Source organism: Pituophis catenifer, unplaced genomic scaffold (genome assembly GCF_029215685.1).
Source record: "Pituophis catenifer annectens isolate HBS135680 unplaced genomic scaffold, rPitCat1.0.hap2 SCAF_9, whole genome shotgun sequence".
Lineage (NCBI taxonomy): Eukaryota > Metazoa > Chordata > Lepidosauria > Squamata > Colubridae > Pituophis > Pituophis catenifer.
The window spans coordinates 15,399,484-15,427,384 of record NW_027256889.1 but is presented as its reverse complement, the minus strand read 5'-3'; the positions used below and the strand labels follow the sequence as shown (position 1 = coordinate 15,427,384).

At 41.7% G+C, this 27,901-nt stretch overlaps 1 protein-coding gene across 1 annotated transcript; it reads left to right on the top strand.

Annotated features, from left to right (window-relative positions):
- Positions 1 to 101: 101 nt before the first annotated feature.
- On the top strand, positions 102 to 26,066 carry FAM76A (family with sequence similarity 76 member A). Its single transcript, XM_070949643.1, has 9 exons — positions 102 to 191; positions 3,818 to 3,882; positions 6,872 to 6,926; positions 8,632 to 8,784; positions 9,266 to 9,423; positions 10,247 to 10,333; positions 18,750 to 18,885; positions 23,154 to 23,255; positions 24,198 to 26,066. The coding sequence occupies exons 1-9, from the start codon at positions 111 to 113 to the stop codon at positions 24,282 to 24,284; spliced, it is 924 nt and encodes a 307-aa protein (XP_070805744.1). The 5' UTR covers positions 102 to 110; the 3' UTR covers positions 24,285 to 26,066.
- The last annotated feature ends 1,835 nt before the right edge of the window (positions 26,067 to 27,901 follow it).

The window sequence follows — 27,901 nt, the reverse complement described above, 5'->3', positions numbered from 1 at the left end:
GCCTCACAACGGCTGAACGGCGTCGACGTTAGCCAATGAGGTCGAGAGGAGGGAAAGGGCACCACGTCGGATTGGGTGAAGGTTTACTCCTGTCGGGGAAGGCGGCGGACATGGCGGCGCTTTACGCTTGTACCAAGTGCCACCAGCGGTTCTCCTTCGAGGCGCTCAGCCAGGGGCAGCAGCTCTGTAAGGTCAGGGCCGGGTGCGGGGTCGGGGAAGCCGAAGAGTGAGCCGGGGAGGGTGGGGGGGAGGGGGACGGAGGGGAAGCTGCGTCGGGTTTGTAAGCAGAAGCTATGAACCTGAATATAGGTTCGATTCCCACCCACCCACCGCCGAATCCATCCTTAGCCTGACTAAGTGGCTCAGTGGCTAAGACCCTGAGCTTGTCGATTAGAAAGGTCGGCGGTTCGAATCCCTAGTATAGGTCTCCTGCGTGAGCGGGTTGGACTAGATGACCTCCAAAGGTCCCTTCCAACTCTGTTACTGTTACCTTACCTTACTCTTGGGGTTGCGCTCCCCGTTACCGCCTTCAATTTTGAAACAAAACAGCGCTGTGGCCTCCTTCGCAAGGTGGTTGTTGCGGTATTTAGGCAAAAATGGGTATGCGAAGAGGTGACTTGGGGCCAGTCTCCACCCGCCTCTCTCTCAACCCAGCCCACCTCACAGGGTTGTTGTTCTGGGTAAAACAGGAGCAGGGCTATCCGGTAGGTCACCACTTTTTGAGTGTACTACTTTTGTTATTTTTTTAATCCAGCCTTTATTTATATAAATAAATAAAAAGATTGGATTAAAAAAAATCTAACAATAGGTAGTACACTCAGTTATTTATATATAAAAAGCTAATTATAATAATTAGAATGGCTGAAGGAAGGATGAAATAGTTCTGTAAGGGTGTGTGTATATGTTTATTGCACCTGTTCAATCTTGCCTGTTCAAGAAATCAAATTTTGATTTGCCTTCAGTCAATTGCATTAAAATATAATAAAATCAATCAGGGGAGGGTGTATAAATGAGGTTTGTCCCCATCTCATTCACACAACGGCCCTTTTGTAGGAGAAAGTTAACATTTACTTAATATAACTTAGTAAAATTTTAAAATTTAGTAAATGTCATCTGATTTAATTTCAGTTCCAGCCCGAACTTCTGAGTAGTGTTTATGGCAATGCATTTAACCTGGTTGTTGATTTAATCCTGTTTTGTTTGTACAGGACACTAAATGCTGAAAAATCAATAACACTGATCAAGTTTAGTACGTTGTATCAGTGTATTGTATCTGACCTGAAAATCAGGAGTTTGGTAACATCTTTTCTGATACAGTAACAGATTTTATTAAAAAGCAGAAGTTTTTGGGAGCTGCTTTTGATGAAGAAAACTGCGACTCTTGAAAGCTTTTGCCTTTACATATGTAGCAAGTCAGCACTTACCCTCCCAGAAGAATGAAATATTTTGGGAAATATTAAAAAGGCAGAATATTATATTTTCCTAAAAGAGAAATGGAGAAAACATGTGCTTAAAGACAGAAAGCAGACTCGGTATTTCTTAACAGCCCCCAGCAGATATTTTTTGCCAGTTAAGAAAGTTTGGGAAACTTTCAGCCCCAGTTTCCAGCAGAAACTGATGAGGCCAGTTTTTAGAAATGCAGATGTGGTAATCCATTCAGAAAGACTGGGTCAAGACAGAAACTCAGATAAGCAACAAACAAAAAGGTTGACAAAATTAGCTCAGACAAACGCTTAGGATTTGCATTTTCCCTTTTGCCTATAGAGACAGCCATGACCCCTACATGACCCCCATAGGAATCTGACAACAGCCAATAGAATATTAAAGGATATGATCTTGCACAGGAAGCTCAAATACAAAGCCCAAAGAAGGTATAAAAACCTACCCGCTCTCAACTCCATTATGTCAGCTGCCCAGAATCATGTGGTTTTGCTTCATCAGTAAACCATCTTTCCAATCAGCCTCCATGTTTCCAGTGTCTCCCAGCTTGGAACTAACCAGAGGGATTTTCCTCCCAACACATAAAATATGTAAATCAGAAAAGGTGCTATTGATTCCTTCTAATTTTTCTTTGAGGATATAGACTAATACAACTCCCCATCTGAACTGGTTAAGTGTGACCTGATTAAGTGTATTGTGTTAACATCACCAGTGAGTGGAGACTGTAGTCTAAGCCTCTACGGTTGGATAATGTGACTCTGGTCACATCAGCCTTCTCCATTACTGCCTTTCCCTTATACGTGCGAACTACATTTTGGAGAGCTGAAATCCAGCATATTTAGAGGCATCAGGTTTAGGAAAGCTGTATGGAACTGGGCTGAGACTTATCTTAAATTTAACCTTTCTTGTCAACCAGTCATAATGGTTTGTAGATTTGTACTGTACACACCTAGCTAATTATAGTTGATTCAACAAATCCTGGTTAATGAAAGCATGATTTAATGATATGTGAAATCAGCTTCATATGACTACTGTGCTACACTGGTTCTCCAGGTTTCATATCTCTAAGGAGGAAATGTGTGTCATGAAACTAAGGCCAGTGCCCCAATCCTGATTTATAACCTTTTCTAAAGCACAAAGTGTCAACCTTGCGGTGTCATGTGACGTATTGTGATGTTTTTTCCCTTCGCGGAGCTGGGGTGGGAGTGGCCTGCACATGACGCATCTGGCCCGTGGGCCACCAGTTTGACACCCCTGTTCTAGAGCCATCCAACTATCATTGTGCCCATATAATAATCAGAAAGATAGAATCTTTTTTAAAAAACACCTTAATGGCGTTAAATAGTAATATAACTTGCTAGTGAGAAAATGGCCCTCAGAATTCAAAAATATGTGTATTTACTTGGGAATAAATTCCACTGATTTTAACAATACTTATTTCTAAAGAAAAAATGATTCTTTGGGCCATGGATGATGAAAAATGTACTTTGGAAAGATACTTTGGAATTGAATAAACAGATGCTTTGTGAGTTTAACCCTATGACCATTTAATAGTTTTAGCTATTCCTCCATGCATTTATTGTTCATTAGCTCACTGATTTAATTAAGTTGTGTATCTAGCAAAATAAATTCTGAATGGTGCTTGTTAAGTTAGATTTGGGGTATAGTCATTGCGAGTTATTACCTTTTTGTATACCATCCTTGTACTAAATTGTTTCTGTTTGAAACTGGTGTACAATAAAGTCTATACAGTCATAAAATCTAGACAATAAAATTAATACTGTAGATAAGTATCCTGCAGAGGTTGAAACCAGTTAGATAAGAGTAAGAAGGACAATAATGTCTGTTGTTCTGGATTAAATTAAACTGGAGGAGAAAAGGCTCCAGGAGGGCAATTTAAGGATGGGGAAAAATAATGTTGATTAGAGGGAAGATTACTATTTCAGAATCCTTGTGGGCAAAGCAGGATTTTAAGTGAACCATTAAATTGCATTGGATAGTATTACGTTATGTTGCTACAGTGATTTTCTTGTTCTTTGTACTCTTGCTTAGAGTTTGATGCAGCTTTCTATGCTATGTGATACCTAGTGAAGTTTATATTAAATGTCAACGGTTTCTTCTAAGGTTTTGATTGTGATCAAAAGCAGCTGTGTAAGAACCATAAATTTCGCTATAAAGCGCTGTGATCATAACCGCTTCCTAGAGAAAGCCCTTGTTATTACTCTTAATAATGGCTGAATTCAAGCAATCCATTGATTTTAGATGTATGGGACATTATGTATGCTATATACAGTAAAATTTCCTTGGTCCTGCTGATGCTTTTCTCTGGGAGTTTGTATGCATTTCAAGTCTTTTTAACACATCCTTTCTTCTTCAGGAATGTCGAATTGCACACCCAATTGTTAAATGTACCTACTGTAGAACTGAATTCCAGCAGGAGAGGTAAATATTGCATATGATAAATTATTAAGAAATAGCAGCATGAAATGACATGGGGGGAGGATTGAATTAGATGACCCACAAGGTCCCTTCCAACTTTTAAAGCTGTATCTGACTGATGTTTTCCACACGAAAACTTTTTACAGTGATGTCTTCTTTCATTTCCAATGTGTTTTGAATACCAGTAAATAGTTCAAAATGCTTTATGACTTGTTAATGTTCAGCCAGGCAGAAGAACAGACACTTCACACTGGTGTTCTAAATTATGCTTGCAGCAGTTTAGAAATAAATTCTGTTGAAAGAGATAGCACTTCCAAGAGAAAAGAATTACGGAAAATACCGCTTGTCTTCTATCCATGTAGGGTAGCTGTTATGAAAAAATGAAATCAAAATATTTTCTTCTCCATTGCAGCTGTAACACTAGAACAACTCATCACTTTCTTTAGTAGCTCCCTGGGATGCTGTTAGTGCCAGCTCCTACTTTATGGAAGTGCCACTAACATTGGCAGTAACTACAGGAGTGGGATTCCCATGTATACTGCTGCATCCGCAATGAAGTCAGATGGGGATTTTTTTTTTTATGGCAGCCCTGCACATTCAATATGCCAAATTGCTATTGTCACTAGGACCGCAGATTTTGGCCAGAAGGGAATTAAAATCCACCATATCTGTATGCTTGAACTATACGAACAATGGCAGACAGCAAGATTACAGTAATTTGTAAATATAGTTAGTCCTTGACTTGAACCACAATTGGGACCAGAATTTCCATTGCTAAGCAAGATGTTTGTTAAGTAAGTCACACTTGATTTTATGACTTGCCTGAACATGGAGATTTTGCAGTAATTCAGCTCTGTTGTTTAAGATTGCTTAGAATAATGCTTTCCTGAATTCAGTGGGAATTCTTGGGAGAGGGATTATGGATTGTTACTTCAGTTACCATATTTTTCAGAGAATAAGATACACCGGAGTATAAGATGCAGCTTAGTTTTTGGGGAGGAAAATAGGGGGGGGGATCTGCCTACCAGGTATTCATCTGGCTAGTATCCTTAGTCTGGTCAGCTTCAGCACATTAGTTTGTTTTCATTAAGGGATAATGAAAAATGAAGTCTAACCAACCGGAAACCCCTGATATAAGATAAAACATAATGTGGAAGCCACAAATGTGTTTAAAATTCTGCCTTCTATATTTGATCAGTAGACATTGGGGCTGTGCAACTGTTCAGCTATAAACTCCAAAAGTGCTGTTGGAAGAAATATCCTTCTGGGTTCAGCTCCAAGTGGGGAAAAAGACACTGGAAACATGGAGACTGCTTGGAAAGATAGTTTAATGGTGGACAGGATCACATGGCTTGAATTCCTGAACAGAAAAAGATACAACCCAGTCCCTGGGTTTTATGCTTTCTCTGGCTTTGAACTTCCTGGGGCCCCGAAAGAGTATCCTGATTGGTTATCAGACTTCCAGGGGGTGGGGGACTTAGCTAGCCCTGCTGGCTGATATAATCTTCCCAGGTACCATGTGGTGAGTTTCTGTCCTAGATGGGTCCCATTGTCTTGCAGATGAGGTCCATTGACAAAGATTGAGTTTCTGCCTCTGGCCCATTAACAAAAGGGTGGGGGCAGAAAAGTGGGAGCTGCTTTGTCTTTAAAACCTGCTTCTCCATTTCTCATCCAGGGAAACATAATATTCTGCCTTTTTAATATTTCCCAAAATATTTCATTCTTCTAGGAAAGGGGTGGGTGCTAACTTCCTACAGTGCTTAGCATCTATTTTTTAAAATCACCTTTGTTTAAATCAAAATTCTTTTAAATCAATTGACATTAGAGGTCATAACTTTTAATTTAAAACCTATACATCAGTCCATGTCTTCAAATAAGAGACAACAGAAATAAAAATTTGAAATATTCCAAATATTTGAACACTGAACAGGTAATTCAAGAATTCCCCCATTTGACATTTGAAACCCAGTTATATAAGTTACAAGAAATAGCTTTCCAAGAAAGAAAAGAGGAAAAAAATAAAAAATAATCTGTGTGCAAAATAATGTGCTCATTTGCTAGAGATCGTTATGGTGAATAGAGCCCTGGCTGCAAACCGGCTGCTTTCGGTGCATATTTATGAATCAGCTCATTGATTTTATGAACATAGTCTGATTTTTCTGCATAGTCACAGCTAGAAGTAACACCTCTTCCAAATCTTTGATTCTTTGGCTCTGTAGCAAGCAGGTCAGTCTCTTTTATCACAATTCAGTTTGCAGATCTGTTTAACTTCCTTTTTGAGCTTCTCAGCAGGGACATGATGCCTTAAAAGTTTTAATACCTCATTAATCTGAGAGGCTGCATCCCTGGTTGCTCTAGTCTAGTATAATGACAGAAATGGGTGCCTTTTGCCTTTTTGCAGAATTTCAAAAGGTTTTTTCCCCCCCAATTCTCTTTGGTATGAACTCAACCTCCTTCTCTGGTGGAGCACAATATCGCATTCCCAGGAATGACAACACACACTTCCTGGTCTCCCTCTTCGCAGAGTGTAGCTGTTTCTGCAGAATGGAGAGCAGGATCAAAACCAGTGCAGCCCAGAGCCCATTAGCTGCCAAAATGCTGCTACTTGTAACTCATCTCAAACATTCACATAGCTCACCCCATTTGCACCCCTTAAAGCAGCTTCACCTTTTTCTGCAGTTGCTACTGAATCCCAAGAGAATAATGCAGCAGCTTTAAGGGATTGCAAACAGATGCTAAATTTGCAGTCCTGTATGGCTTAAAACAGGGCTATCAAACTCGTGGCCCCTGGTCCGGATGCGTCACATGCCCACACCTGCTTTAGCGAAGGGAGGGAAGTCACAATACGTCATGTGACGACGCTGTAACGATGCAAGTTTGACACCCCTGTCTTAAACCATCCTTTGGAGATGGAATCTGAATAGCTGCATGGCCCTAAGTCACATTGTCCGGTTTTATTTTTTTTTTAATACTCTGTTTTTTCTTTTGCTAGTAAAACCAATACAATATGCAAGAAGTGTGCTCAGAATGTGAAACTTTATGGGACGGTATGTATCAAAACTCTTTTTTTTTCCTTCATCAATTTGGAATGGTTACCAATAATATAAAATCATCACTAATAGAAGTAGCAATAAAGCAGTAGCAGAGAAAAAGTCATTCATGGAAATGTGTATTATTATTATTATAAATTGCTATTAAATTCGTATACTGCCCAACTCCCAACACATTAAGGATTATCTGAAATGGGTTGATAGTCTGGTAGTGCAATGCTTCTCAACCTCAACCTACCGTATTTTTCGGAATATAAGACACACCTTAGTTTTTGGGAAGGAAAATAAGAAAATAGATGATTGGCAGGTGGATCGACCTCCCAGAATACCCCCAATCAGCTGTTCCCAGAGGTGAATTTTAGCAATAGGTTCCTTGGTTGTGAGCTCCGTGCCTTGCTTTTTTTTCTGCCTCTGAAACTTTTGAAACTCCTTTTCAGAAAAAACTTTTTTTCCTGCCTCTGAAACAGAGCTTCAGAAAAAAGGCTCTGAAGGTCTGTTTGGGGGCTTCTTTTCTGAAGCTTTGTTTCTGATGCTTTTTTCAGCCTCTGAAACCTCCATTTGAGAAGCTGGACGGGGCTACCTTCGGAGTATAAGACACATCCAGATTTTCACCCTCTTTTTGGGGAAAAAGGTGCATCTTATACTCCGAAAAATACTTTAAGATACATGGATTTCAACTCTCAGGATTCCCCTAGGCTAGGGGTGTTAAACTCGATTTCAATGAGGGCCGCATCAGGGTTGTGTTTGACCTGGGGGGGGGGATGTGGCCAGGGGGCATGGCCAGCATGATGTCACTTGTGTCGGGGGGGGGCTCCTGTGGCGGCCCGAGTGCTCTTCCAGAGAAAACAGGCTCCTGAGCTCTGTTTTTGGCTGGGACAGCCTCCTGCAAACCCTCTGCCAGCGAAAACGGAGCTTGTGAAGGCTGCAGGCGGCCCTCACAAGCTCTGTTTTCGCTGGCAGAGGCACCGCAGGCCCGTCCTTTACTATTTCCAGGGCGGCCCCATGGGCCAGATCTAAGCACCACACGGGCCGGATCTGGCCCCCAGGCCTTGAGTTTGACACCCCTGCCCCAGGCGGAATGCTGACTGGGGAATCCTGGGAATTGAAGTCACATATTTCAAAGTTGCTGAAGCTGTAAAATACAATGATAGTAGATAGTAGAACACTTAGTGATTTCTGGTAAACCACTATAGCTCAAGTAGCTTGTAGTGAGAGTTGCTCAGAATTACTGACTGCTGATAATACATTTTCCATCACTGGCCTAGTGCCTGATTAAAAAATGAGGTTGTCACAAAGAATGTCTTCATGTAAGCCAGCTAAGGCATTTGAGCGTTAATTGAGGTTATATTCTTAAGTACATTTGTTACATTTCAAGTGCCTAAAGATCTTAAAATGTGCGTTCTTGCTTTCTAAGTTTAAAACACTTTAAAATAAAAACTTTTTTAAGAAATTAAGCTGTGTGTGGGCTATAATACTGTTTCAGTATGTAAGAGGATTATTTCCCATGGTTGATCAAAGAAAAGTAACAACCATAGAGAAGTTAAATACTTGGTGTCATTATCAGTTCTCCCCCCCCCCCCCTTTACTCAATTATTTCATTGGAAAAGAGCTTGGAATGCATTGTTAGGAGCATTTGGCAGATGGGAATATATTCCAAAGTGGTGCTAATTCCTTTGTTGTTTCATCTTCTTTATTATTTAAGCCAAAGCCATGCCAGTACTGCAACATAATCGCAGCATTTATTGGCAACAAGTGCCAACGGTGTACGAACTCGGAGAAGAAATATGGGCCACCCCATTCATGCGAACAGTGTAAGCAACAGTGTGCCTTCGACAGGAAGGATGATAGGAAAAAAGTGAGTATCTATGTATGTCCAGTTTAGGTAGTCCTCGACTTACAACAGTTCAGTTAATGACCGTTCAAAATTACAGCGGCACTGAAAAAAGTACCGTATTTTTCAGACTATTAAGATGCACCAAGATTTCGAAGAGGTAAGTAAGGATTGGCCTCCCCGGTCCTCAGGAGCATTCTGCAGGCCTCCCAAAACCTCTGCGTGCCCCGTTTTTTGCAAAAACGGGGGCGTTGTTTTTCGCAAAAATGGAACGAGCTGGGCAGGGCTTCAGGAAGCCAAAAATGGCTGTTTTCAGTGTATAAGACGCACCAACATTTTCACCCTCTTTTAGGGGGAAAAAAGGTGTGTCTTATACTCCGAAAAATACGGTATATTTTATACAACACAATACTATGATATGCAGCTTGGTTCCTCTCTCTACATGAATCTGATGATCAAATCTATTAACAAAACCCCATTTCTCTGTTGTTTTCCTTGATTTCAGGTAGATGGGAAGTTACTCTGCTGGCTTTGCACACTCTCCTATAAGCGAGTGCTACAGAAAACCAAAGAACAGCGTAAACATTTAAACACCTCCTCTCGGACAAGCTTGCCGGAAAAAGAGCAATATGGCCGACTTAACTGTGGCAGCCACTACAGCAGGTAACTTTGCTTTGCACGCTGTTTTCTAGCTGCTCATTCTTTTTTTAATCCATTGATCTTGCTGATTTACGCTAAGCCATGGGTGTCAAACTGGCGGCCCACGGGCCGGATGCATCATGCACAGGCCACGCCCACCCTGGCTCCGCAAAGGCAAAAAACGTCATGATACGTTATGTGACGCGATCAAGTTTGACACCTGTGTGCTAAGCCAAGATTTGCTTAAGTATAGCTAGTCTTCATTTAATAATAGTAATTGGTACTGCAAACTCCATTGCTAAATGATGTGCTTGTAAAATACAACATAATGTGACCGCGTCAATTTACAAGAATTGTGACAGTTCCACTTAACCTTTGTTAAGCAAATCCTGTGGGGCAGGGGTGCTATTCAGCAGGTTCTGACAGGTTCTGGAGAACCAGTAGCGGAAATTTTCAGTAGTTTGGAGAACCGGCAAATACCATCTCTGGCTGGCCCCAGAGTGGGGTGGGAATGGGGATTTTGCAGTATCCTTCCCCTGCCACGCCCACCAAGCCACACCCACAGAACCAGTAGTAAAATAAATTTAAATTCCACCACTGCTGTGGGGTAATGGGGTAGGCACAACATCATACAATCGCCATTCGTAAACTCCTGCCAGCTTCCACCTAGCACTGATGGATGTTACCTAGTTTGGGTAATGAAACACCTGCGCAGACCCCTCATTTCAACCCTGAGCTTCAAACCTCCTCCTTTATTGGTAATGGCTGAAAATTTTAAAATGGTGGATTTCGAATTGGCCAGTTTTCCAGGCTGTGGTTAATTTCTCCTCTGTGCTCTTTTTTGCAGCCAGAAAACCTTATCTACATCTTCTATTCAGAATGAACTCCCAAAGAAAAAATCCAAGTTTGATGCCATATTAACCAATGGGGACAGGTAAGCTACTTAAAGGGCTAATTGGATTTGTCTTTGCTTAAAAAAAGAAAGGAAAGAAAACATTTGGTACACATTCTGGTGTTTAAAGATGAAAAGTAGAAGTTCCTCAAAATGCCCTCAAAACTAGTCATCAGTCATTCTGAAAAGGAAGATGACATCTCTCTGTTTCACCTTCCCCCACCCACCCACTTCATGCCACAATTTCACTCATAGTCTCCTGCAGAGCTACTCGTTGCCTCTACCTAGGGAGGCTCTCATTGGCTTGCAGACAATTTAAAGATAGAGTTTTCAATAGGCCTGTGATACAGAAAAAATTAATGCAGTGTGCTCTCCTATTTATGTAACAGAACTGTGTGTATTGTTGTTGTTAGTTGCGAAGTCATGTCCGACCCATCGCGACCCATGGACAATGTTCCTCCAGGCCTTCCTGTCCTCTACCATACTCTGGAGTCCATTTAAGCTCACGCCGACTGCTTCAGTGACTCCATCCAGCCACCTCATTCTCTGCTGTCCCCTTCTTCTTTTGCCCTCAATCATTCCCAGCATTAGGCTCTTCTCCAATGAGTCCTTCCTTCTCATTAGGTGGCCAAAGTATTTGAGTTTCATCTTCAGGATCTGGCCTTCTAAAGAGCAGTCAGGGTTGATCTCCTCTAGGACTGACTGGTTTGATCGCCTTGCAGTCCAAGGGACTCGCAGGAGTCTTCTCCAGCACCATAGTTCAAAGGCCTCCATTCTTTGGCGCTCAGCCTTCCTTATGGTCCAACATTCACAGCCATACATTGCAACTGGGAAAACCATAGCCTTGACTATACAGACTTTTGTTGGCAAGGTGATGTCTCTGCTTTTTAGTATGCTGTCTAGATTTGCCATAGCTTTCCTCCCCAGGAGCAAGCGTCTTTTAATTTCTTGGCTGCAGTCCCCATCTGCAGTGATCTTGGAGCCAGGAAAATAAAATCCATTTCTTCCCCATCTATTTGCCGGGAATTGAGAGGGCTGGATGCCATGATCTTAGTTTTCTTAATGTGCATATTATATAACATTCATTTTACTCTGTATATTGTAGTTCAGATACTCAGATTATTTCATTTATAGCAACTCAGCACAGCTAGTCCTCCTTTAGTGACCACAATTGGGAGCAGTTATTCCATTGCTAAACATTACGCTTGCTAAGCAAAACATTATACGGACATGAAAGACTTACAAACTCACTTTCCCTTGGGTTAAGGGAAACATCACATGATCACAATTTATGATTTTATTTTCCCCTTCTCTATAAACTCCACTTGTTGCAAGCTGGTTGCAGAGCACATAAATGATGATCATTCAACAGGAGGCTGCTGCAGTGATTGTAAATGCAAAGATTATCCACAAAGCTATTTTTTTAACACCATCATAACTTCAGTCATTCAACGAAGCAGGCGTTAAGAAAGGACTGTCTGTAATTGTTAAATTAAAACTTGCCAAGCAGTCTAGTATTGTTATCCACAAATTGCAGGGCAAGGATGAAGGCTGAGGAAGCAAAGCTGCTCTATGGAATCCTTCTTTATCATGACCTCCAGTCTGCCTGGAGAGCCCTTGGTGTTGTAGTCACAACATATCTGACAAATACCCGATTGGGGAAACTTGGCCTGTGGCCACCAAGAGTGGACATTCAGGATGCAAGAATTGAATGAAGGGCTTCCCAGGACACTCTGGCCTAATGCTGTACCATATTCCATTGCAAGTTTGCAGGTTTGCATTTAGGCACAAATGATCAGTCTCAAATCATTCTACTTTGGACCAATTGCATATATGAAGGCCTGACTCTCTCGAGAAGGCTGTAACATTAGGAAAAATGGAAGGAAAGAGAAGAAGAGCGAGGTGGATGGAGTCAGTTACAGAGAGAATGAGTGGACTGTTTGGGGGACATAAAAAACAGATTAGGGATAGATCATCTTGGAGAAAATCTATGTGGTTACCAGGAGTCAGAACCTACTGGATGGCATAATCAGATTGCAGCTAACCCCAAGAAATATTTATGGAGATTCTCAGTCATCCAGATCGTGCTTATCCCAAAGGTGCTTTTTCAAGAAAGTCCAGTTGCCTCTTGGAAAAAAAGCACCTTTGGGACCCAAAAAATATTCTTCAGTTTATTTAAGCAAACATAGTTTCTGGGTACCAACTGATAATCTAAATTATCTAAAACCAAAGTATTTCAAACCTCTATTAAATTATAGAGGTACCTCTTAATGTTTTGCAGCATCTGACATTTTCAACCTTATTAATATCCCTATACATTCTAGAGTACTTTTGGGGGAGATTTGGAAATGAGAACCAGTTTAGCCTAGTGGTTAAGGCATCAGGTTAGAAACCAGGAGAGTGTGAGTTCTAGTTCTAAGCAGGAAAGCAGGCTGGGTGACTTTTGGCCAGTCACTCACCTCACAGGGTTGTTGTTATGGGGAAAATAAGAGGAAGGAGAAATATTATGTAAGTTCACTGACTTGACTTACTTATAAAATAATAAAGGCAAGATAATTAATATATATACACAAATAAATTTGATTGGAAGTCCTTGCAGTGTTCATACGTAGCCACTGGAGGGCAGACATAAACTGTGAGAAAAAAAATTACAAGTGATCCTCGACTTACGACCACAATTGAGCCCAATTTTTTTTTCTTGTTGAGACATTTGTTAAGTGAGTTTTGTCCCATTTTACAACCTTTCTTGCCTCAGTTGTTAAGTAAACCACTGCAGTTAGTAACCCGATTGTTAAGTGAAATCTGGCTTCCCCACTGACTTTGCTCATCAGATGGTCCCATGACCTTGGGACCCAACGATGGTCATAAATGTGAACCGGTGGCCAAGCATCTGAATTTTGATCACATGATCGTGGGGCTGCTGCTAAGGTCATAACTCTGAAAAACAGTCCTAAATCGCTTTTTCCAGTGCCGTCATAACTTTGAATGGTCACTAAACGAACTGCTGTAAATCGAGGACTGCCTGTACTGGCTTGCAGTCAAGCAAAGATGAGTCAGCAGAAATCTGACTGCAACTATTCTTGCACTCAGGTGTGCAAGATTTCTGCCCCAGATCTGTCTGTGATATGGAGGTTAATACAGCAGAAAATTGCATCAGGTTTGCATCAGATCAGCAAACTTGGAAAGTGACCAGGCCTTCATTTAAGCAGAACAGCCCAGCCTTGTATTTAAGTACAGGTAGTCCTCAACTTACACTACAATTGAGACCAGAATTTCTGTTGCTAAGCAAGGTGGTTGTTAAGTGAGTTGTGCCCGATTTTACAACCCTTTTTTTTTTGCCACAAGTTTTTAAGCAAATCATTGCAGTTACATGAATCAAGCGCTTGTTAAGTGAATCCTACATCCCCTATTGACTTTGCTTGTTGGAAGCCGGCTGGTGACCCTCATAGGACCCCAGGAAGCTGCAACCTTCGAAAATACATGCCAGTTGCCTAGTGCCTGAATGTTGATCATGTGACTGGGGGGATGCTGCAGTTGTCATAAGTGCGAGGACCATCCAGTCGGGTTTTTTTTCAGTGCCATTGTAACATTGAACATTCACTTTTGTTGTTAGTTGTGAAGTTGTGTCCGACCCATCGCGACCACACGGACCACGTTCCTCCAGGCCTTCCTGTCCTCTACTATACTCTGGAGTCCATTTAAACTCACGCTGACTGCTTCAGTGATGCCATCCAGCCACCTCGTTCTCTGCCGTCCCCTTCTTCTTTTGCTCTCAATCATTCCCAGCATTAGGCTCTTCTCCAGTGAGTCCTTCCTTCTCATTAGGTGGCCAAAGTATTTGAGTTTCATCTTCAGGATCTGGCCTTCTAAAGAGCAGTCAGGGTTGATCTCCTCTAGGACTGACCGGTTTGATCTCCTTGCAGTCCAAGGGACTCGCAGGAGTCTTCTCCAGCACCATAGTTCAAAGGCCTCCATTCTTTGGCGCTCAGCCTTCCTTATGGTCCAACTTTCACAGCCATACATTGCAACTGGAAAAACCATAGCCTTGACTATACGCACTTTTGTTGGCAGGGTGATGTCTCTGCTTTTTAGTATGCTGTCTAGATTTGCCATAGCTTTCCTCCCCAGGAGCAAATGTCTTTTAATTTCTTGGCTGCAGTTCCCATCTGTGGTGATCTTGGAGCCCAGGAAAATAAAATCTGTCACTACCTCCATTTATTCCCCATCTATTTGCCAGGAAAACAATCACTAAATGAATGTAAATTGAGGACTACATGTACTTCTCTGATATCTCTAGACAATAAGGCCATGATGGCAACCTATGGCACGTGCGGCCAGAGTGGCACGCGAACCCATGTTGCCTGGCACGCATGGCATTGCCTGTTTATTTTCTGGATTTCTGGCGTGCATGTGCGTGCAACGATCAGCTGTCCGCGTGTGTGGCAGTGCCAAAAACCAGTGTGCACATGCGTGCCTCGCGTTTCTAGCCTCCAAACACTCAGTTTGAGAGCCGTTCAAGGCTGCAGGGATTGCCAAAGAACATCCCCGCCAATCGCTGCCTCCGCGCATCGCGTTTTTGGCCTCCGCACAACCCATTTTTTGCCTCTTGTGTGTCACGTTTTCGGGCAGCGATGTGTTTTGGCGATCCCCACAGTCTAGAACAGGCTCTCAAACAGAGCATTTGGAGGCTGAAAACGTGAGGCGCGCAGCCCAAAATGGCAACCCAGAACAGCTGCTGCTTTGTCTTATCGCTTCCGCGCTTTACCTGCTTGACTCACTGGAGCTCCCTCTGACGATCAGCTGTGCTTTTGAAGCTGCTTATCCGCCCCAACGAGGTGCGCACTCACAACCAGCAAACTAATGTGCTGAAGCTGACCAGGCTAAGGACACTAGCCAGATGAATACCTGGTAGGCAGATTTTTTCCCCCCTATTTTCCTCCCCAAAAACTAAGGTGCGTTTTATACACCAGAGTGTCTTATACTCTGAGAAATACCGCATTTGTTCTTAGGAAAGAAAAAAAAAACGAGTTTCACTATTTTCCAGATAATCTCATTGCATTGTTTATTTTTTATTAGAATTTTAAACAACAAACATAAAAACTATCAGAAAATAATATTTAAGTTTAAAAAAGTGAAAAGTGCAGAAAAAAGAAAAAGTGACAAAAAAATAGGTAAGAAATTATTTTAAGTCGATCTGCTAAAATCATTGTCAACCATTTATAATCTTTATTCAGTAATGGCATTGGTCTATAATTTCTTATTAGAGTTAGATCTTGCCCCTCTTTAGGGATTAATGCTACATTAGCCTCTTTTCTGGCATCTGAATTCATCATTTTTTGGAGGGGTTTTAAAGGTTAATCCTCAAAGGATTTGCAATAGGAATCCAATAATCCATCTGGTCCTAGTACTTTTCCTGGATTAATCTTTTTTATGACTTCAGAAACTTCCCTTATTTTTATAGGTTCATTCATAACTTGTTTTTGCTTCTTTGTAAGCCTTGTTAAACATTGGTTTTCTAAGTATCTTTGATAACATCTCAGCGTTTGAAACCATAGCCAAATTAACTTGATTTATATCTTCAGACATTTGTTTTATAGAATTTTCCATCTTATCAAGCCTTTCATCCATCTTTTTTTCCAAGCGCTGTACATTTGAATTCAAGTGATTGGGCCAATTTAGTTCCTAATTAATCAAACATTGTCTGAAGTAAACTCAAATTGTTTTATCATCTTTCTTGACCAGCTGTTCCAAGGAAACTCTTCTATTCTAATCTTGTAGCCCACCTGTTAAGCACAAAGAATCAGGACCGTAGGTTAAATTGCAGTTCAGAAGATTTATTGCTCAATCCTATACATAAGAATCTAGTCAACTAAAGTTTAGTACTAAATTGGGTGCCAGATAAGGATCAACAGAATTCTAGAGAAGTTGGACTTAGATTATTTGTGGGAAGGTAATGATTCTAGGCTAATGACTTGTTTAATTCCACCCCCAGCTCTGCCTGCTCTTTTCCTACACCCTTATTTAAAAATGAAAATGCTAAAGAAGATAAACAAACTTCACTCACTCTTATGTCTTTTAAAGCTGTAATTGCAAACACACGTCATATTTGCATCTCCATAGTTACCATCAAGTACTCAGTCTACCCAAGTTATCTTCATAAGTTTGTTTTGTAAATTCAACCAATTATTGGGAGTCCTTTAGTGCAAAGCAAGCAGCATTCCCACAGAAAGTCTGAGTCAGTTATTTAATTCAGGTAGAATTTTGGCAATGCAGTTTCATAGAAAAATTAATCTTTTCCAGATAACTTTCCCCTTCATCCAATTTAAAGTTCCTTATATCATCCTTTGTTAAGCTTTCTGCCAAAAATCACCAAGGTAAGTCCTTATCTGTTGTGAAACGGAATCTCTCTCAGACTGTACAGTAATTATAGCAAAATGTGATTAAGAAATGCAGATTGGCTGGTTGTTTTGTTCATTTTTGACTGTTCCACAGCTGTGAACTTAGATGGAATCCCACGCCTCCCAACCACTCAACTCACGACCAGATTGCAAAAGTTTTCAGTTTTGCAGTTACCATACTTTTTGGAGTATAAAATGCACTTTCACCACCCTAAAAGTGGGTAAAAATTGTGGTGCGTCTTATACACCAAATGTTGCCGAAGCCCTGCCCTACCCTGCCCACCTGCTGGCCTCCACCCTTCAGCCATTTTTGGCCTCCACGCGTCACATTTTCGGCAAAAAACGCGATGCGTGGAGGCAATCCCCGCAGCCCGGAACAGCTGACTGGCGATATTCTGGGAGGCCAATCCAACCAATCAGCTGTTTATGCTAAATCAGGCTGCGATAACGTGCTGAAACTGACTAGGCTGTTCGCTGTTTGCTGCAAGGACGCTAGCCAGATGAATACAGATGGATGCTGGTAGGAAGAGGCAGGGTTTTTTTCCCTGTTTTCCTCCCCAAAAACTAATGTGTGTCTTATACTCCAGAGAGTCTTATACTCTGAAAAATACGCTGACTTATAGGAGCATCTGTCCGAAGTCAAATGGGTTATTCCGTGTTCCCTTCTTTGTCTGGAGAGAATTCGATGCCTCCAGGTGCTGATCTCTGCTGAAATACTGTCTCCGCTCCCTGAAGATGATGAAACCACTCTTAATCCTCACCAGAAACCTTCCTGCATCTTTTAGATGCCTATAACTCAGTATGCCTGTTTATGAAGTCTTGTGAAGATCATCAAGTTTCAGGATTATGTTATTAGACTGTTAGAGTTGCAGCAGCTTGCTGTGCGTTACTGAAACATAACCTCATGTTACAGAAATGCAAAACACAGTTTTGCTTTGCAGAAGCAAATGGTTTAGAAGAGAGTAGAAGTCTCTATTTAGAACAGATGTTGAAATAAAAGATTGTACCAGATACCATACATGGACATGAACAGCACAACTCATTTATGTTGTTGTTATTACTTTTTTTTAATGAGGCTCCCTGAAGCAATTGAATAAGAGGTATGGAAATTATGCCCTAAATGTGTTAAAACTCAGTGACGGATGGCAACCAGGGTTTCAGATTTCAGATTAACAGAGTTGGAAGGCACCTTGTAGGTCATCTAGTCCAACCTCCCCCCCCCCCAAAGCAGGACACCCTACACCAGTGATGGCTTTTGGGTGCTAAAAGCATGTGCATGTGCCATAGCGCGTGCCGGCACCTATAATGCAATGCGCACGCCCCCGCACATGTGCACACACACACACACACACACATACACCACCCCCCGCATGGGCCCGTTTCTGCACATCCGGAACACATGTGCCATTCCCCCCACGCATGCACGCACATCTCCCGCATGCCCCCTGCCCCCTGCGCATCCTGAAAAACAGCTGGCCAGTGGGAGGCACACATGTGCATGCGCAGTGGACATGATCTGGGCAATGGCGCGCATGCCAGCAGAGAGGGCTCCACGTGCCAGCTGTGGCACACGTGCCATAGGTTCGCCATCACGGCCCTACACCTTTTCTGACAAATGGCAGTCCAATCTCTTCTTGAAAGCCTCCAGTAATAAAGCTCCCACAACTTCCATGGGTTGATTGCTCTCACTGTCAGAAAATTTCTCCTCATTTCCAGGTTGAATCTCTCCTTGTTCAGTTTCCATCCATTATTCCTTGTCTGGCCTTCGGGTGCTTTGGAAAATAACTTGACCCCCTTCCTCTCCGTGCCACCCCTCAACTATTACTAAGCCTGGTTTCACCCAGTCTACATGCGTACTTTTGGTTTTTCTTGCCTAAGTGTAAGACTTTACTTTTCTCTACATTGAATTTCATTTTGTTAGACAGGGCCCAGTGTTCAAGGGTTACTTTCCCAACTTCTAGCTTTATGGGTCCAACCCTCTCTTCTTCATGGATCCATTGCGATGGATATTGGGTTATAGTAAATGAGCACAGTGAAGTCACTCCAATGGTCTCCTTCAGTTTTTCTCCAGACCTCGCCTTGGATTCCCCTGGCACCGATCATTTTGTCATCATAGCCCAACTGAAGGAAGAGGTAGCTACTTTGAAGAAAATGCTGCACCAGAAGGATCAGATGATCCTGGAGAAAGAAAAGAAGGTAACCCCTTGAATGGGGATGCTTTGCATTACAGCAGACTCTCCTGTATTGCTCATTGTCCTGCTCGCCCAGTGTTACTTGGAAGAGGAGGGGTCAAGATCTTCTAGCATCTTAATGAGACTCTAAGCCAGTGTTTCTCAACCTTAGCAATTATAACCCAGCTATGCTGCTGACTGGGGAATTCTGGGAGCTGAAGTCCAGAAATCTTTAAAAGTTGCAAAGGTTGAGAAACACTACTCTAAGCCTGGAAACACTATGAGGGTGAACCCATGCTGTCTTTTCATTTGAAAGTGATCTATGAAGTAATGTCTCGGTTGAGTATAACTTCATACTCACTTATCTGACAAAAGCAAAGAAAAATCATCATTTCTTTTTCTGCTTATTAATACATACAGCTGCCTTCCCAACCAGCAGTTAAAACAACATCAACTTATCCATCCATCCATCCACCCACCCATATCTTTCTCTCTCTCTCTCTCTCTTTCTCTCCATCCTATCTATCTATCTATCTATCTATCTATCTATCTATCTATCTATCTATCTATCTATCTAATATTAAAACCATAAACATTAAAAATCCAGCACCAAAGTTAAACTTTCACATGCAGTCCATCACTACGTCCTCTCATCAATCTCACCCTATTCCGCATTTGGGAAGGCTAGGAGAGTGGGGGACTGCCGAAATTCAGAGGAAAGGTGTTCCATAGGTAGAGGCTGTCACAGAATAATCACACTTCCTAAACCCCATAAGATAGCAACATTTAAGGGAATGGAATAGGCTAATATGCCCATCCTATTTGACCTGATAGGACTGATGAATATCCTTAGGAAGAGGCAGTTCTGCAGCATCTGGCTCTGTGTCATGTAGGGCTTAAAAATAATAGCCAACACCTTGAATTCCACCCAGAATAAAATTTGGAACCAGTGCAGCTTGCGTAACAGAGGTGTTGGAGGTGCACAGTGGCTATGAATTTCTGCACCACTTTAGATCCCTGGCCCAGAGAAGGCAGATTTAAGCCCCCAGAACCATAAGCCTGGGGAACTCCACTGATAAGCCCAGTCAAAGTCTAGGACAGTGGTTCTCAACCTGTGGGTCGTGACCCCTTTGGGGGTCGAACGGCCCTTTCACAAGGGTTGCCTAAGACCACCGGAAAACATATATTTTCAATGGTTTTAGGAATAATTTTATGGTTGGGGATCACCTCAACATGAAGAACTGTATTAAAGGGTCGCGGCATTAGGAAGGTTGAGAACCACTTGTCTAGGAGCACTAGTAAGGATGCTGCTACAGTGCAGGTAAGTGAGCAGCAATCCCCACGGATCCCTTTGGCCCAATCTCACAAAGAAGGTCTCACATCCAGCAATCTCTTGTGCCTAGTGGCCACCAGTGACTCACAAATGACCACAGTCACACCCTTGTCCCTGCCCTAGAGTCATGGTTGGTGCCACAGTCGAAACCCAGGAGGGCACGTTTCAGGGAGGAGAATCTTCCTTTGATGTCTTTGTTTCCTTTCTTCTCTCTATCATTTTTATTACTATTTTATCTTTTAAACTGTTCTTCTATATTGTTGCCAAAAAAACAATGTGGGGCTTGTCCATGAATTTACCAAGAGTCTAGCTTCATTTGAAGTTGGTTTTTATCTTTTCCCTGTTTCCTCTTAAATCATGAATGAGATGATTGATATGACTGATGAAATCACGACATGGAAAAAAAAAAAAAAGAATAGGATTGAACAGGCAAGATAATTGTCCAGAAAATAAGTAAACTTTGTTTGATGTTTAGAGCTGGAATTTATTGGTAGACAAATAAAACACTGGGTTGTGTTTTGTGTTTGTTCTGTGGGGTAGAAATATGAACAAGGACCAAAATGACAGTCAGGAAAATAGAAGCTTTGAAATGTTGCATTACAAAAGATGACCAAAACTATCTCATTTTGAACGTGAACAAAATGTGATTAGTCCTCCATAGTATGGGAAAGATGGAGAAGTTGTAAATAATATCCAAAAAAGAAATAGGAATATTTTATTTATTTATTTATTTATTTATTATTTATTAGTCCAATTTATATGCCGCCCTTCTCTGTAGACTCAGGGCGGCTTACAATGCATTATAGCAATAGCCTGCATACTTTTTTGTATATACCTGCTTATTAGGGCTTTCGGCCCCCCCAAGCGGTGTTGTTCTATACAAAGTTGGCTTATTGCCCCCACAATCCGGGTCCTCAATTTATCTACCTCGAAAGGATGGAAGGCTGAGTCAACTTTGAGCCTGGTGAGATTCGAACTTGCACTAATTGCAGGCAGCTGACAGCTAAGTGCTAGCACTTAACAGCACTTCAGTCCGCTGCACTACCGAGGCTCTTGGGACATATTTAGGACATATAATCATCATCATGATTTAAAGACCCCATAATCCCTTGCGGGGTGGAGTCTGGGCAACTGAATGGAGCTAGCAGAACGTTTTAATGGCCGGATGCCTTTCCTGTCGCCAATGCGGAGCTTTGTTCAGCAGATATATTCTCAGTGTGCCCAGAGAGAGAAATATCTGCCTCTACCTAGGATTGAACTCACAGCCCCCTGATTGTGAGGTGAGAGCCTCACCTCTAGGCCATCGCATCACTCTATTTAGGACATATAATACACCCAAAAATCCTGATTTTATCCATATCCATCCATCCATCCATCCATCCAGGTATCTAGGTATCTATCTCCCACTGCAATCACAGGACTAAGAATAAGCCCTAAGCATTATACATGGCATTAGGCCTTAAAAGCTCCTCAGAAAAGTTGTATCTTCAGCTTTTTCTGGAAGACAATTTTGGAGATAGATGAATCTCCAGTGGGAGATGATTTCAGAGGTCCTGCCCCATCATGAAATAACACTTCTGGGCTTTGCAAAAATAGGGACAGCTGGCTACTTGTCCCAGCATGATTGAAGTTGACTTGAATTAGGATTATGTGGTCCTGCAGGTAACCAGGTAGCCATCCATAAAGGGGTTTATGGATTGAAATCAGCACTAATTGATTCAATAGAGTCATGGGAGATGCAGCACTCAGAAATGATACATATTCTGGCTGAAATATTTATCTGCATGGTTTGGGTGGAAAAAACATGTCCGTCCTTTGGACAGCAACCCAAAATAGCAAATAGTGCTGATAGTCATCAATGTCCAGTAGAAGATAACATCATTCATCTGAGGTTCTTTTCTCCCTCTTCCTCCTCCTCTTCTTTTTTTTTAAATATATAGTGTCATTATTTCACTGGACATTTAGTAGGATGAGGCTCCAGTGTTAGTATATTTCACGTGTTTCAAAAATTATTTACTGTAACAAAACACGCATCACCAATGTAGCCATTTCTTTATCTCTTGTTACTTCTTAACTTTTTGTGTGGGTGCACGTATTTCACGGATGCACTGCCCAAGGACAGAGGCAATATTCAGCTCCCAGAAAGTGATAACAAAATGGATTATTTTTTCACTATCGCTCCAAAATACAGATTAGAGAAATGGAAATAAGGTACCTTGGAGAGGCAAAGCACTCCAAACTCCGCCTTTTTTTTTTTACTTTTCTGCCATCACATATTATGTTCATAATTATTATTTCTGGTGTTTTAAAATTTTAAGTCCATCGTTCTCAATAGGATGGTAGTATTAAAAGAGACAAGGAAATGGCTCGTGTTCTGCCGGTCTGAAAGATACTAGAAGGAAATTGGCCCCAGCTAGGCTAGATACAAGGGATGTGGTGGCTCAGTGACTAAGAGGCTGAGCTTGTCGATCAAAAGGTCGGCAATTCAGCGGTTCGAATCCCTAGTGCTGCGTAACAGGGTGAGTTCCCATTACTTGTCCCAGCTTCTGCCAACCTAGCAGTTTGAAAACATGTTAAAAATGCAAGTAGAAAAATAGGGACCACCTTTGATGGGAAGGTAACAGCGTTCCGTGCGCCTTTGGCCTTTAGTCATGCCGGCCACATGACCACGGAGACGTCTTTGGACAGCGCTGGCTCTTCGGCTTTGAAACAGAAATGAGCACCGCCCCATAGAGTCGGGCACGACTAGCACATATGTGCAAGGGGAACTTTTACCTTTACCTAGGCTACCTGTTTCATTTTTCCAGAAAAAAAATATTAAGGGGTTAATAAAACACCACCTTTTATTTTTCAGCCTGGAACTGACTTACTCGGTTCCCCTGGGGAGGGATGGCGTTATATTAGATCACTTCAGTGCAAATGCATCTCAGCAGCCCTATTTGCTTTGTTTTGACTTGCAGATAACAGAACTGAAGGCGGACCTGCAATACCAGGAATCCCAAATGAGGGTGAAAATGAACCAGATGGAAAAAACTCACAAAGAAGTTACAGAACATTTGCAGGTAACCTTGATTTCATTAAGGGACTTTTTACGAGTATTCACACAGTTCAGCAGGCTTGATTGCTACACCATGTTAGGCCAAAATGTGTTGGGTTTTTTCCTCAGTTTTGGCTTGACATTCAATGCATTGCATGAACTCAGCCATTGCAGTTTATAATGTCCCGTGTTATGAAAGTGTTTCCAGTCTTAGCAACTCAGGTGTGTGGACTTCAACTCCCAGAATTCCCCAGCCAGCATGGGCTTGTTCCTGCGGTCGCTAGGAATCGGGATCCAATTTGGGTCAGTCATCAGGACCAGAGGTTTAATCTTCCAATCTTTTGGACTCGTGCTGGAGCCCATCCTCAGAGAACTTCTCTCTCACCAGAATGAGAAGTTCCCTGAGGATGGGCTGCAGTAGGACTCCAAAAACTCAGAAGATTAAACCTCTGGTCCTGGTGACTGATCCAGGTTGGATCCTGCAACATTATCCTAGGATAGGGATGGCTAGCCTTTTCCGGACTGAGTGCCCAAAAAGGGTGCCCGAACCCCCAAAATGCAATGCGTGCACAGCCCCCTGCATGCGCCGCATGCATTTGCGTGTGGCCCTGGGCATGCACCCCACACATGCGCATGTGCCCCCCTGCATGCTTGTGCTTCCCCCACACACACTCCGCCCCCCCCCTCCATGCATACACGGCAGAGACTCAAAGATCAGCTGGCTGGCAGGAGGCGTGCGCGTATATGCAGCAAAGTTGAACGGGAGCGATGGCTCGTGTGCCATGGGTTCGCCATCACAGTCTTAGGGTATCTATATTTGCCTTCATTCACCCGAAATCAGGTTTGATTCAAGAGACCATAGCAGTATGCAAATCCAGCCATTTTGGCTTACTCCAGGGCAGTTAATCATGGTTTAGCATACTGAAATGCACATTTTATTCACACCTTTATTCCTTTCTCCCTGTAGGCCAAGAACCGAGAGCTCCTGAAGCAGGCTGCAGCTTTATCCAAGGGCAAAAAATCAGAGAAATCGGGAGCAATAACTTCCCCTTAAATTCGTCAGATCTCTTGCCCTAAGATGTCTGGGGTTTAAAACTCCATGGTTCCAGAACCACACATGGATTGCTACTCTTGTGCGCATGACAGAATCCTTTGAGATTGGCTATTCAATAGAGTGCCCCAGTGCTGGTGTATAAAATCTCTTCCTCCTGACATAGAGTACAGTGATGAGAACGATTGGGAGGTTTGGTCCTCCTGTCCTCCAAGCTCAAGAACAAGCCCTTTTTAGCTCAGATATTTCTCTCCAACTATTTTTACCATCACTGCCTTGGGATTGATGAAGCAAGAGGGCCTCCTTGCCGATTGGATCCTTTACAGGATTCTGCTTTTGTACTACACAAGAGACCTAAAGCGGCCAGAGCCAGTTTTAAAACAATTTTTAAAGCCTTTTTAAAATGAAAATTCTGCCTATTTGAGGATGTGTTCCACCCCTCAATTCTTAAGGACAGCTTGAGACTTTTTCTCACAGGTTTGTAAATTGAGAACCGAGTTTCAATCAACAATTCTCTCTCCAGCTTCTAAAAATTCAAGAGTTTCTTGGCAGAATAGTTGAATATACTCATATGGAGGCCAGCGGTTATGAATTAGTGTTTTGCTCACGTTTTTTATGCATCTTTAGGTAGCACAGCTTTTTTAGGCTGGTTCAACAGCTCCGTCCATTTGGAGTGATATCAGGAATCAGAAGTAGGCTAAAATTACTTTTCAGGTACATGGGGTGAATTAGTAACAAGTGTACATCTATGCAGTTTTTCTGAAGAAAAACAAAACAATCATGTTGACTTCCTTGGCAGCACCCTCAAGTCAGGTTTATGGGGCTGGCAAGAAAATGAGACGGCTTTAAGTGCTGAGAGAGAACTCTTAATGCCTGTAAAGGTAGAGATGAAAAGAATTCAATGAATTCTTCGGCTCTGGTCCCTCGCTGAATTTTCTGGGAAATGATAAGTGTTCAAAAGCAATGAGAAGCTGCTAGTTTGTTTTCAGTTTGCTCCAGGCTGATTGAATTTTTTTGGGTGTGTGTGTGTGTGTGAAGAAAATCATTGCAAAGAAATGCCTCCCACAGCAATTTGAGATGAATTAATCACCTTTTTATATATAAATCAGAGGCCAAAACCTGTGCTGCTGTTGATTTTCTGATGCCTGTCTCTTAAAAAAAAGGAAGACAACTTTGAACTGGGAAGCATGTGCAGAAATTGACGCTGTACTTCAGGTTATTTATTTTTTAATCTTCTTTGCTCTTTTTGGTAAGAACCCATTGCCTAAGAAAGAGCATACTAAATAGAACCTAATTTTTATACCTAATATATATACATATATATATATATATATATTTAGGAAGAATTCATTCATAGAGATTTAAGTAGGGTTGTTTTTTTTAGCAATCTTTTCCCCCACCCCAACCAATTAAGAGGAGAATGATATTTCTGGAACAATTTAGGTGTGTGTTTTTTCCCCTCCTTCGTTGTGACAGTTCAATCATGCATTAAAGTGGATGCTTTGCCGTGATGCTGTTCTTTCTGGAATGTATTAAGTTGATTTGTACAAAAGACAGGCTAAAATATGCATCTGGGGGAAGGGGGAAATCTTACAGCAGCTTTTTGTTTGGATATTTTGTGTATGGCTTTCTGGATTGGTCCAGACAAAATAAGCTTTATTTTCTTTCTCTCTGAACTGGGGCCTTTAGGCATTGCTACCCTCACAAAATACAAAGAGCTTTTGGTGCTAGGGTGGAATTCACTGTCTGTAGCAAATTAAAGACTTTTTTTTTATATAATTAGGATTTATTGTTTGTCGTGTCCTCTTAAATCCTCTTTGCCTATCTCTGTAACTGTTGTTATTGCTTTAAAATGGCCAAAGCTGCTTGGGATTTTAATAGACTGAATTGTTTCCTACCTACCTGCCCTACCGTTGAAAAGTCTCTCCGTTTGGCTTATGAAGCTTCCAAAGCTGACAGTGACATTTCCTGATCGGCCCAGATCTTCCCACTACACCCCCAGGCCCAGAGTGATGTTTCATGAATTAAGCAGATAGCCACACACATATATGATAGAAGGGCATAAATGACAGCTCCTTAGGGAAATCCATACCCTCATTGCCTTACTCTTTCAGGACGTCCACAACAGACGAGTAGCTCTCCCCACCTTTGCCAGCCAAATGAAGAAAAAAGTGTGATATGGTAGATTGTGGGGGCCATCAAAAGGAAATTACATATTCCTAGAGTGATTATAGGTTAGCAGTAACAGTTCTTTGTCCATAGTCATAGCGGGTGATTCATAGAGGCGACTATGGTTGAGGCTGGAAAACCTAGACCAGTAAAACACTCAAGGTTTTAATGGGTCCACTCATTTGGACCCATTTCCCACAGAAAACAAAACACCAGGAGCCACAAAACCCTTCCCGTGCCTGACTATTTCCTGAGAGGCCACAGAACTAGCATATGTAGTTGAATTAAATGTTCTGTTTTCGTCTGAAACTTTTCTTTTCTTGGATTTATCCATGGTTAGCCTACTGGGGGTCGAAAAGCTCAATAAATCGCATGTCGGCAAGTGTCACACATTGGTGGTTGTAACGCACATTTTGAGCGACAGGGAGCCGCAGCAGAGGGATGAAAGAGCCACATGTGGCTCCAGAGCCGCAGGTTGCTGACCTCTGACCTAGGCAGAGGTGTAGCTTGATGGGAGTTTGATGGCAGACCATCACAAAATCCCAGGTGTGTGCAGACTAGACTGGGAAGTTAAAATACATCCCTGAAGCAGGAGCTCACTTCTGTATTGTTGCCAAGAAAGCTACATTGTCACACTCAGGTAATTAACAGGTATCTCAACTTAGGGACATTCTTACCTGTTTATACCTGTTCCTTGCCATATTAAGTGCAATGGTGCATCCTAACTGCAGGAAAGGGCAGGTAAGGTTTATGAGATTTGTTTTGGGTTTGGTTGTTTTGTTTGCTTTTGCTTTTTGTTTCTTTAAAAAAAAATAGACCCCTGGAATCTTTCTGTGGGAAGTTAGTGCAAATGGTTGATGCCTTAGAATTAAGGAGCTCTATTCTCACGAACAAAGATAAAAAATGTAGAAATAGAATGAAATAGATAAACAGGATTTTAAAGCACAATTTTAAGGAGAAATGCCAACATTTTAATTATTTCCAACAGTTCTGTTCAAAATATTTTACAGATGATGGCAATGGTTAATATAGCTAACAAAGGACAACCTTTGAATATAACGTATCCTTCATTGTAAGGTTTTCTAAACTTGTGGCTTGGTTACTTTTTTAGCAAGAACAATTTCATGATGTTTAAATACCTCTGAAAAATGTAGTTTAGCTTTCCAGTATTTTGTGAAGACAAAAAAAGTTGAACCATTTCTTATATTTATACGCTTAAGGAAATGTGGATAAAAAACCAAAATCAGAATTCGTAATGAAATGTTGGATGCTTGCTTGTTTTCACGGTTGCTTCAGGCTATTTCCATTTTGTTTTTACTATCACTAACACAGTCCAAAAAATAAATACACTTAAATGGAGCATTATGCCATTAATGGATTATTTCCTCACTTTTTGATGACGTACTGAAATAGAATTAAAAGGAATTCTATATTGCAAAGAGTTTGAGCAA

Bases quoted from the DNA above. Each gene is read 5' to 3' on its own strand.
- FAM76A (XM_070949643.1), top strand. From the start codon at position 111: ATGGCGGCGCTTTACGCTTGTACCAAGTGCCACCAGCGGTTCTCCTTC. The intron at 18,886-23,153 runs GTAACCCCTTGA...TTTGACTTGCAG, and splicing joins TCCTGGAGAAAGAAAAGAAG to ATAACAGAACTGAAGGCGGA. The intron at 23,256-24,197 runs GTAACCTTGATT...TTCTCCCTGTAG, and splicing joins AAGTTACAGAACATTTGCAG to GCCAAGAACCGAGAGCTCCT.